Below are 12,442 nucleotides of genomic sequence, written 5' to 3'. Positions count from 1 at the left end.
GAAAAAAAAAACACATAAAGCTCCTCTGAGTGTTCATTAATATTAATGGTACAGGTAGTCCTTTCATCATTTTGATTGGTACCAAACCATATGTCAGACACTACTGTAGAAAGGTCTGCATTTTGTTACCACAGCAAGGCACTTATTTGCCAATTTCAAGGAAAAAATCTAGCACATCTGCATTTCACTATACCGATATTATTTGATTGGCATCTAGTGCAGGGGTGGGGAACCTGTGGCCTTGAGGCCACATGTGGTCCTCTAGGTCCTCAAGTGTGGCCCTTTAACTGAATCCAAACTTCACAGAATAAATTCAGGATTTGTTCATCCTCTCTGTTTTCTTGCTTCTCAAGGTAGGGGAGGAGAAGGTAGAAAGAAGAGAAAATGGATTTTTATTTATTGAAAGAAATAAAATTTAATATAAACATTTTCATTTTTAAAAAGCAAGTACTTAGATGACAGGCTTGGTATGCATCATGGACATGAGATGGCAACATATGGCAACTGCCCATCAGTTTTCCTTCACTCTTGCTACATGACCAGCCCACTTCCTTTCCCCAGAGTATATCTGTGTCTCTGCTGATATCCTTCACTGATAACTTGGAAATTAAGACTGAGTATAAAGCTATGTTGACATCAGTTATCCTTCATGCATTACCATGCCAAAATGAAATAGGGTTTGGTTGCGTTAGTCTAAACTAATTTTAATAACATGGGTAGAAAATCAGATCCAGATATATAAGGCCAACAAAAGGTTATGTAGATATGAGTTTAAGTTCCCCATTTTCTCATCTTACTAGAGCTAATAGCCCTCAACCTTCCATAAAGGGTTGAGAAGATAGGATTTCTTTCATTATGTAAGTGAATCACTTCATTAAAACTTTTAAAAATAGGAGACAGCTTAACTAATGCACAATTAAAATATAACTTTTTACTCATTCTTATTGGTCTAGTAGTTAATTCATCTTCACCTGCCAATTCCCCCAGAGCGATGTGACCCTGAGAAAATCCCCAAACAAGAATGCATTACACATCTTTTGTTAAAAATGGGCACCCAATACCATATGCACTGTGACTTCATCCTCTTGGCATTTAATAATTCCCCACTATGCATTTGCACATTGCACAATTTTTGACATGATTAGGAGATAATACAGAGCAGTTAGGAATGACCAAAAATAAAAAACTCTTTTCTCTTGCTAAATATCTTACTGTCAGCATTCAGTTGCGACATTCCATTTGAGGTCAATCAGCGTTTAGGGCATTAAGAAAGAAGTGGTGTGATGGGGTAATTTGACCCACTGATAGCAGTGAATTGCATAACTACTCAAGCATATGACATCCAACACTTTTCCATGTGAGTGCATCATAGCTGACTTTTTTTTTTTACAGTAAATTTCACACAAGGGACCATTGATTAATTCTTTATTGAGAAAAGGTCTCCAAAAACCTACTGTCTCATTAGGGATTTGTTACCAGACAGAAATCTATAATCTAAGACATTTTGGCTCTAAATTCTATGATCATTGTTATCTACCTTTGATTTTATATTAAACAGTTTTATAGCAAGCACACTCTCACATAGAACAAGGCAGGTCATACCAAGTTTCTGTCTTTTCTGTTTACTTTTTTAAAACAGAAAACCTGCATAATAATTTTATTAGATTCAGATAGTTAAGAAAAAAAATTAACATCATCTCTTACAAATGTCAGGATTATGACCAGAAAAGGAAGGAACAAGAAGAGGCCCTGAGGACATAACAATCATGTTTTATGAGAACTGATTCATTCAAAGTGGCTACAGAAGGCCCAAAGATAGATCAAGGGGAAAGGTGCCTAGTCTAGACGTGATCTTTGGGGGGTTTTTGGTTTGTTTAACAAAGAACAAATAAAATTAGAATGTCCATGTAAAAAGTGGAATAGATAATGTGGGTTGTACATGAATCTGTAAATCTCTGTCTCATTCAGCCTACTTTTCTTTTGAAGTATATAAGAATATAATAATATATTGTTTTCAAAGTTCTCTGCTTGCCTATTTTCCTGCACTGGGTTCTGTTCATTCACATCAGATCATAAAACTGGGCTTCCCTGAAACTATCCCTTTCATCATTTCTTATGACATAGTAAAATTCCATTACATTCATACACTATAATTTGTCCTTCCATTCTCCAACTGACGAGCACCACCTCGGTTTCCAGTTCTTTGTATAACCTCAAAAGTTGCTACAAATGTTTTTGTACATGGGGGAAACATCTAGTAGTGGTATATTTGAGTCAAAGAATATTCATGGTTTAATGACTTTGGGGGCTTAGTTTCAAATTGCTTTCCAAATTGGCCGAACCAATTCACAACCCCACCAAAAGGTACATGTCCTTTGCAAAACTGTTCCATTTCAATGACATTTCTGATGTATTTTTTAGACAATGTTATCCATGACCAATACCTATAGTGGTTATCTATTTTTTCTTTTAGGATTTGTTGGACCCAGAGGATCGAAAGGGGCAACAGGGCTCCCTGGGCTGGATGGAAGCCCAGGCACTACAGGTCTACCAGGTGCCGTAGGCCCAGCAGGCCAAAAAGGACTTCCTGGAGAAGTATTAGGTGCACAGACTGGTCTCCCAGGAGATCCTGGATTTCCTGGAATCCCAGGGTTGAAAGGAGAACCAGGAAATAGGGGGCCTCCAGGATTTAGAGGTAAATATCCTTTTCAGTAAATTAGTGTTTGGAGAGTAAGAGCAGCAGCTCACCTTTGATGATTCTAAAGGCATTAGTAGGACCTCTTAATCCTAATGGATTTCTTGACCTTCATTGTGTTGGGTTGTAGCACCAACACAATATTCACAGTGCCCATGGCAACTATAAATAGTGCTCAATTGCAAAATATAACAGACTTTCCATATAGAAGACAGAAGCAAAACATTTATTCAGAAAATAAAAATTATTCAGAAAACCAAATCCATCATAGCAACATAGAATTTAATAGCACAGCAGGGAGCCACACCATCCTTTAGTCTTCCCACAAACCAACACTTACAAACCTAGCTATCTCCTTGGGTGCATCCTCTCTCTCTCCCATTGTTAAGCTGCTCTGACTCCCAGCTTCCTATGGGCTTTGCTCCACCCTTCATCCTCCCACCACAGGCTACATGTGATTATATTCTCCCTATTAGGGAGCAGGGAATATCTTCAAAGCAGAGAAGGTCTTCAAATTCCCTTAGGCTTATTAAGGGGTAGGGAAGATCTTCAAATTCCCATTACCATTACATAGGTATAAAAAGGCAATGTAATATATTATAGAGGTAGTATGGTAAGATAGAATAGGAAGACACCACAGCTCAGCTCCTGTCTTGAGTGATATATATATATATATGTAAATTTGGTTTTATATAATTTATATAGGTTTTTTTATATATAAACTATAGTTTCATATGTGTGTATAGCTTTATGTATATAAACCTCTCTCTACACACACACACACACACACACACACATATATATATATATATATACACACTAAGCACATCATTTTTATATGGATATGTAGAAGGTATCACTGAGGTTAAGGAAATCATTCATCATTACATGTAGTTAGGAATGTGTATGTAGAGGTGGCTAGGTGGTACAGTGAATAGAGCACCAGCCCTGGAGTCAGGAGGACCTGAGTTCAAATCCGGCCTCAGACACTTAACACTTACTAGCTGTGTGACCTTAGGCAAGTCACTTAACCCCAATTGCCCTGCCTTTCCCTGACCAAAAAAAAAGGAATGAAGGAATGAGTGTGTATGGGGGCCAAGGGGGAGTGTGTGTGTCTGCATGTCTGCATGTATGCATATTAACCATGGACAAGTTTCTTAACCTTACTGAAATCGTTTTCTCATTGATAAAATGAGGGTAATGATAATACCTATGGGCCCAACCATAGAGGATTACTGTAAAGATCAAATGAGATGCTGTACGTTAAGTGGTTTGTAAAACTTAAAGCATTATATCACCATCCACTATAATTCTGATTGTAGATGAAAAGATACAACGATATTGTCTGAGTTCTACCCTAATGACTCCCCCTATTTAGTTTCAGAATTCAACTGAAATAGTTTTCATGATAATAATAATAACATTGTCTGTTTGCATCTTCGAATTTAGTTCAATATGGTCCATTTTGTTTTTTTGAATTGAAGGTGTGGGGCAGCTAGGTGACTCAGTGAATAGAGCACCAGCCCTGGAGTCAGGAGGACCTGCGTTCAAATCCAGTTTCAGACATTTGACCCTTACTAGCTGTGTGACTTTGGGCAAGTCACTTAACCCCAATTACCTTGGCTTCCTCCCTCCAAAATAAATAAATTGAAGGTGAAGGAGGAAGAAAGAAACTTTATCCTCCAAGGTATGGGATAATTAAAAGAGCTTTGGGCAACTAGGTGATACCACAGATAGAAAGCTGGTCCTGCAGTCAGGAAGACCTAAGTTCAAATCTGACCTCAGGCACTTACTAGCTGTGTGATCCTGGGCTAGTCACTTAACCCTGTTTGCCTCAGTTTCCTCATCTGGAAAATGAACTGGAGAAGAAAATGACAAACCACTCCAGTATCCTTGCCAAGAAAACTCCAAATGGGGCCTGAAGAGTCATACACAACTGAAACAACAAAAAAAGAGCTTTGGTTTTAGAACCAGAATACCAGAGTTCGAATCCTGATCCTACCATTGACTCCTTATGTGACCTTAAGTAAATTTGTTCACATCTCTAGAGCTCAGTTTCCTCATCTGTAAAATAAAGGAGTTAGGTATAACTAAGTGCTATGAGATCCTACTAACAGAACATGACTCAGGTCATAGGTGGGGTTTTCAGAGGTCTATACTAAGAGTTAAGAGGCAGCATATAAATGATTTGAGATGTATTTGAAATGAATGGCTTTAAAAACCCATTATGTGTTCACTGCATGTAATGTTATTAATATTGGTTTGACAAGTTAGCTTGCATTAATTTTATTTGGCATAGTCTCTACCTGGAGTCAATTTAAATATGCAAATGTATACTAAATTGGCATTTAGAGTCAAAAGCCCTGGCACTTAATAAGGGATTGCATTATAAAGACTGGGCATTCATAGTCATACTGAATTCCAAAGACTTATTTATATAGCTCATTGAAATATAGAAAGCATCCACCATTACTTGGTCCACATTAAGATGAGTATACAAATGACATCTTCTGTCGAGAGGGGGAACTAAGGAGCCAGGTGGCTGTCCCAATCACAGACAGAGTGGCAGTTGGCATTTATGATATGACGAAGGAAATCCATGATCCCCTTAGCTCCATTATCACATCGAATAGCCCAACTGAAGTACCTGAAGTATCTCCTAGCAAAGTCAAACATTATCTGGAAGAACACATTAACTTGATTTTACCTATTAACACTAAAATACAAAGCAGCTTTTTGCCATTCACAAAGCAAAGTTCTGAAGAAATGAGACATAGTACAAGTAAGTTTTATCAAGGAAATTAAGTGTTAGCAGGTTTGGAGGATGGAATGATGCCAAACTGTATGGCAACAGTGGGAACTCCCAAGGCATATTCAGAGTAGCATTGGAATATTTGGTGTCTAGAAGACTGAAGACAGAGAAATGAGGAAAACCTTAGAGAGCATGGAGGCCACAAAACCTCACTTCACTTTTTAAGCTAAGATCTGCCTGACACTATTGGAGGGGGTTTTTTGTTTGGTTTGAGGTTTGGAGGGGTGCTTCGGAGGGTTGGGGTTTTTTTTTTACTGAATTTATGATTTCATGGGAATAAGGAATTCTCCCACCACTACAGATACTGACCTTCTCTCTGCTTAGAGAGTTTCCAGGGATACTGAAAATTTAAGTGAGTTATCCAAAAGTATGTAGCTTCAGTGTGTCAAGGCAAAGATTTGAACCTTGTTCTTCCTGGCTCTAAGAATGAATCTCCACCCATTTGGTCATGCCGCCTCTGTGAGTAGCTTTCATTGTAACCTAAGTTCATTAGAGAAAGAGACCACCAAGTTTAGAGGCCTAGCCTTCTTCACCTTCTTTACTTGTATTCTTCAATATATTAGAAATCTGTAGATAGTCAATTAAGAAGAGAAGCAATTGGGGCGGCTAGGTGGCACAGAGAATAGAGCACCTACCCTGGACTCGGGGTGACTTGAGTTCAAATCAGGCCTCAGACGCTTAACATAAAAACTAGCCGTGTGATCTTGGGCAAGTCACTTAACCCCAATTGCCCTCCCAAAAAAGGCAAAAAAGAGAGAGAGAGAGAGAGAAAGAGAACCAATTAAGGAAATGATAATAATGAAACAGGAACATCCAGTATTGTGAAAGATGTCATGGGATCTCTTAAATAAAAGTGAAAAATTACAAATTCTCAAGAAAAGCAAAACAAGGCAAATGTATCAGCATTCCCGTAATCAATCTATCTTGCAACCCTCCTAGAAAATCATGCCCTGAGTAGTTGTTGGTTAAAAAAAAAAACCCTAAATATTTACTGTAGCATATTGCCTTAATTTTAAAATGTCTGCAGAATTCTTTTAGATGGTAAGGATCTTTGGCTCCTAGAACCACCATTATGGCCAGTTTTCTAGGCCTTCTGTAGCCAATGCACTTAATTTTTTTTTTAAATCAGACTTCGATCACATCAAAACTTAGAGTATAACTGCATGTGATCATGAGGAAGTTCAGCAATATTATAGGAACAGAGCTTTTCTTAGCATAGTTAGTATCTGCAGGATTCCTGCTTCTGGTGTTATTGATTATGTATTTGAGCATAGTTTAAAATATGAAACATATAAATATACATACATGTATTTGGGCTTAAGTGGTACAGTGGATAGAGTCCCTGGAGTTAGGAAGATTCATCTTCCTGAGTTCAGATCTGATTTCTAGCTACATGATCCTGGGTAAGTCACTTCACCCTATTTGCCTCCGTTTTCTCATCTAGAGCTGCAAATGGCAAACCACTGCAGTATCTTTGCCAAGAAAATCCCAAATGGGAACAGGAAGAGTTGAACATGACTGTAACAACTGGATAACAATAACAACACATACACACACACCTGTGTATATACAAACACACATACACACTACATTCTTTTTTTTAATTTATTTTACCCAGTTTGAATTTTTTTTTTTTTGCTTTTTGGAGGTGGAAGGTAGGGCAATTGGGGTTAAGTGACTTGCCCAAGGTCACATGGCTAGTTTTGTGTTAAGTGTCTGATTTGAACTCAAGTCCTCCTGACTCCAGGGCCGGTGCTCTATTCACTGCGCCACCTAGCGGCCCCCCACACACTGCATTCTTGAATTCAGCACTAACCATTGTGCACCTAGGTACAGATGGTTGCTCTCAATGTGTTTTTAGCAAAAAAGCTAGGAGTGTGCTGGGTGAAACCAGTTTGAACCAGCTTTCAAGAGCAGATTGTTAAATTTTCGGGGTGAATATTTACACCTGTAGCAACTGCTATAAACCAGAGTTTATTTTGCTGTTTTCTTGAGAAAGTGATGGAGAGGATGTCAGTAATGCAGAGTATACTTAAAGGTGTACTGTGCACATACCCTTCCCCTTCCAGGTCAGTTGTTAAACATTTACCAATACACCCACAAAGCCATTAGTTTTTCTAGGCAATTGACTCCCTATTTACAGATATTCCTTCAGTGGATCATAGAATCATAATTCAGAAATGGAAGGAAATTATCCCCAAAAATATTTAATAGCAAAGCAAAATAGTAGCAGCAAAAGCAAAATGGATAACATTATCTGTTTTTGATTTCTGACCTTAATGGACTTTTCTGCTGGCATGATGGCATTGAAAGATATAGTTTTCAAAGGTATAGTCTGTAGCTTAGGGCCCATCTTATAGTTGGGGGGGGGAACGTAGGGATGTGTGCACATGTACACGCACGCACGAAAGAGGCAGAGAGACAGACAGAAAGACAGACAGAGTCAGAGTTTTACAAACCAGCCCCATCTTCCTCAAAACTCTGCCTGTGCTTTCTTTCTTAGTCCCTTCAGTTTATGCCAAACTCTAATGTTACTTGGATAAGTTGGCCCATCAATCTTTACTCCCCAGGCGTTTTGGAGGAAGCCACATATGTGTGGTGGGAACCTTAGTTTTAGCTTCTTGACTTGACAGCCCATAGCACAGACTACTTTTAAAAGTCATTTAACAATCTGTCAGCATTTGTTCTCCTTTCCCTCCCTTCTGTCCCCTCCAGATATCAGCTCAGAAGATGGAGAAGGGATAGAATAAAAGAATATGGGCCCTTAGCAGCAAAGCTGTGCCCTTGGTGACAGTATGCTGCAGTTAGGTGAATTCTGCTCATGATTCTATTATAATTACTAATGTCAATAATAATAACTCATTTATGCAAGACTTTAAAGTTTCTAAAACATCTTATATACACTGTCTCCTCTGAGACTCATGAGGGAGCTGATTAAGTGTTTGTCCTTTGGGTATTGGCATGAGTCAATGTGTCCAGCCCAGGACTCAGTGTCAGGGAGGCTGGAGTCTGGGTCTCACTGTCCTTTTGGTCAACATCACCTCAATTATTTTTTTTTGTTCTCTCCCTCTGACTTACCAATGGTTCCTCCTCCTGATAACCCAGTATCAAGGCTCTGCCTTATAACAAAGAAGTATACTTAATCAAAATAAATACATTTGTTGTTGTTCAGTCATTTTCCATCATGTTCAACTCTTCATGACCCCATTTAGGGTTTTCTTAGCAGTGGTACTAGAGTGATTTGCCATTTCCTTCTCCAGCTCATTTTACAGATGAGGAAACTGAGACAAACAGGGTAGAGTGACTTATCCAGGATCACATAGCTAGTAAGTGTCTGAGGCTGGATTTGAACTCGTGAATATAAGTTTTTCTGACTTCAGGCCTGGCATTCTATTCATTGCACCATAGTTGCCCCAAATAAGTGCATTAGCCATGTCCAAAACTCTTTGCTTCATTCCACATTCTTCACCATCAGGCTTCTAAAGTTGCAATTTAACATTTTAAATTCCTTATATTTATTTATTTCGGTCTAGATCTCTGATTTCACCAGTATAGGGAACCAATGTAGAAATTCTCTTCACTAATATGGATCAGCAAGTTGTACAGTATAAGTGTAATTTACAGCCTTTGAGAGTTCCTAAAGACACTGGCAGGTTAAGTGAACTGTACTATGAGCACCCAGCAAGTACACATCAAAGGCAGGACTTGGACTCAGGTTTTCCAGACTCCAAGATTGGCCTCTAGCCACTACATCGTGATATTACTCTCACCTTATGCTTCGTTTTTCCAATTTGTAAGACTGTAATTATATTCTTGGTCACATGTCTTCTGTAAATGACCACTGTGAGAACAATCTGATTATATCTGGTAAAATGTATTAAACACTGAGCAAAAAAAAAAGTTGCTATTAACCATTTACAGTAAGATGTGGATATGTAAACCCATTTTTCTGATTTTGTCTAGGAAGCCCAGGTATGCCTGGAATGCCTGGATTGAAAGGTCAGCCTGGATTCCAAGGTCCTTCAGGTCAGCCTGGATTACCAGGGTCTCCCGGAACACATGGCTTTCCAGGACCTCAAGGCCAAAGAGGACCACCAGGTCTTCCAGGCCCTTCAGGATTTGCAGGTAAGTAACAATCTGCTCTCTAGTCATCTGTGTTTATCCAAGAAAACAATCATGTCTGCCTTTTAGAGTTGTGCATTGGTTTCTCAAGACAAACTGGAGATTTATGATGCCTCTTTCTTTGGATCTGGAGTTGTCAGGATCTTATTGGGACTTCTGTACTTGAGGACATCATGGCAATACCATTCCACTGAACTCTTCTGTGCCACATTCTCAAAACGGCCCATAGTTTATCTCCTCACCCCTATTTTTGCATCCTGGGTCATCTCCAGTCATCCTAATGAATATCTGGTCACAGGATCCAGGTGGCTGTGGAGGAGAAAGTGAGGCTGGTGACCCTGCACAGCCCTCCCTCACTCCAATCAAAGTCAACTGCAAGTCATGTCATCATTTCCCTGATGCCATGGTCCTCTTTGTAAACGAAGGGCAAACACAACAATCCCTATTTATTCTTCCCTCCCTCCAGCTTTCTTTAGCAGTTGTACTTTTTCTACCTGGCCCTTCCAGATACTTCCTACCAATCATAACCCTCTTCCAGTGTTATTATCACTCTGAAGCCAAACATTTAACCTTCTTGGGAAGGTGTATATATATAGTCTAGGGAATTTTTCCAGTGAGTGATTCTCTGTCAATACCATACCTAACATTATGGAAAATGAAATCCTGGGAACTCCTTTTACCTGGTTGTGCCTATTGCAGTGAGGAATGCCCACACAAAAACAGTTGGGGTTTCATGATGGGTTGTGGTGGAACCGTCTCAAAGAATTCAGAGTAAGACCACCTCTGATCCAAATATAGGCATTTACTGAGATTGATGCCTCTCATGAAGCAAGTTAAGTTACAAGAGGAACCAGCAATTTCAGAGAAAGCAAGATGGATTTTTACAGGGTAAAGATGCAATTACATAAGAGAAATCATGAATATTAAAAAGCCAGGAGTGCTTTGTTAAGGGATTAGGTAATGGAGGACGGGTCCCTTCTTTGGTTTGGCGGTTAAACATTCTGGTCATGCTGCCTTCCAATTGGCTAGCTCTTGTGGTCCTGTCTGGTCAAGATGAATAGTTATGTATTGTGGCCCTGTCTTCGGCTGGATGGATGATGTGATTGTAGTTGAGTACAAGAACACATCTGTTTCTGTGGGAATGGGTCTGGGGGCAGTGACCAGGTAGAGGCAGTAATTAGGTTCCCATCACATGGACACACCTGCTGTTCTGAGAGAACTATGAGTTTATGGACACACCTGTTGTTCTAGTAAACAATGAGGCATAAATTAAGAAGTCAGGATATTGAAGAGGGGGTGAGTGTCTGGGTAAGTGCAGTGGGCCTGCTATTCAGTGGGGCCTATGAGGAAGTTAGAATATTCAGGCTGGGAGCAGTTTAAATTAGGATTCCGTCATGCCCACTACAGAGTCTAAGGCAAGTGTTCTTAGCATTTTTGTGGTCATGGACCTCTTCAGCAATCTGGAAAACCCATTTCAGAGTAATGTTTTTAAATGCAGAACATAAAAGTTGTGACTGTTGTTCAGCTGTTTCAGTCATGTCTGACTCTTAATAATCCCATGGACCTCTCTCCATAGGGTTTTCTTGGCAAAGATACTGGGATGTTTTGCCATTTCCTTCTCCATAAAATACATAGGATTACAAAGGGAAATATGTGTGTGTTTATTTGTATATGTTTATATATGTGTGTATATGTTTGCCTCTATTTTTTTTCATTTTGAGGAGCCCAGATTAAGAAATCCTACTCTAAATAAGTGCTTCTTGGTGCCTCCAGGTGGCAAAGTCCCCCTATAAGCATGTTTTCAGAGATATGAGTACAGGAGACCACACTAAAGTGGAATCAGTTTCCCCAAGAAGTCCTCTGGTCAAGTATCCAGTCAGGAAGGATCCTGAGCCAAAGAGTTGATCCTTTCTGATTCAGGCTTTTTGGCTATTGGTCAATTTTCAATCAGTGGTCATTCTTATTTCTAACAAATGCTGGCCTTCATTTAAAGCCCTTCACTACTGTAAAGTGAAATAAGCAGAAGCCAAGAAAACAATCTGCACAATGACTTCAGCAATGTAAATGAAAAGAACAATCTACAAATGAATGCTGCAACAATATAAAGAATAATCTTGACCCCAATGAAGTGATAAAATACTTCTGCCCATTCATTGGCAGAGACGTTGAACTTATTGTCATTTTTAAAAATACAGTGATAGTTTTGCTGATTTTCCCCCTCATTCCTTTATTCTTTTTTTTCTTAAATAATATTTTGTTTTGTTGTTATATTTATTATATTTAGGATCATGAAGGATACAATAGGAAATCTTGGCAATTGAAAATGTTTTTAATGTTCACAAGAGTTATCTGAAAAAATAAATATTTTCACAATCTAGCACCTACCTGCTTTTCCCAATGTACACAGGAATGTTGAATGACAATGCCAAATGAATGCCAAACAAGTATTCCAAGAGTTCAGGGAAAGAAGCTGTCATTGAGAACTATAGTGATTTAGAAGTCTATTAATGAGAGAACACACTGACTTTGCAGGGAGAGTACCGAGGTTGAGATCTCAGTTCTGGAGCATCATGCCTGTGTGGCCGGACTTTTTGTACTTGCACTTCTTGTTCCTTATAAAATGGAGTGGGGCGGCCAGGTAGCACAGCGAGTAAGAGCACCGGCTCCAATGTTGAGAAGACCTGGGGATCGAATCCGGGCTCAGACACTTAGCACCCACTCAGAAACACCTGGCTGTGTAACCTTGAACAAGTTACTTAACCCCGATTGCTTAGGGGCGGCCAGGTGGCTCAGCGAGTAAGAGCACCGGCTCC

At 39.3% G+C, this 12,442-nt stretch overlaps 1 protein-coding gene across 2 annotated transcripts in view; it reads left to right on the top strand.

The window, feature by feature from the left end:
- COL4A2 (collagen type IV alpha 2 chain) overlaps nt 1-12,442 on the top strand; it is a 301,862-nt gene that overhangs the window by 248,840 nt on the left and 40,580 nt on the right. For both annotated transcript variants that reach the window (XM_069094108.1, XM_069094110.1), the window contains exons 29-30: nt 2,474-2,695; nt 9,471-9,632. In XM_069094108.1, coding sequence (XP_068950209.1) covers nt 2,474-2,695; nt 9,471-9,632 — 384 coding nt within the window. The remainder of the gene's footprint in view (nt 1-2,473; nt 2,696-9,470; nt 9,633-12,442) is intronic.

The sequence above is a fragment of the Petaurus breviceps genome, unplaced genomic scaffold (assembly GCF_028583685.1).
Source record: "Petaurus breviceps papuanus isolate PSGF00001 unplaced genomic scaffold, PetGlider_PUasm1.0 214, whole genome shotgun sequence".
NCBI lineage: Eukaryota > Metazoa > Chordata > Mammalia > Diprotodontia > Petauridae > Petaurus > Petaurus breviceps.
The sequence above is the reverse complement of the archived record's forward strand: the minus strand, read 5'-3'. Positions and strand labels throughout refer to the sequence as shown.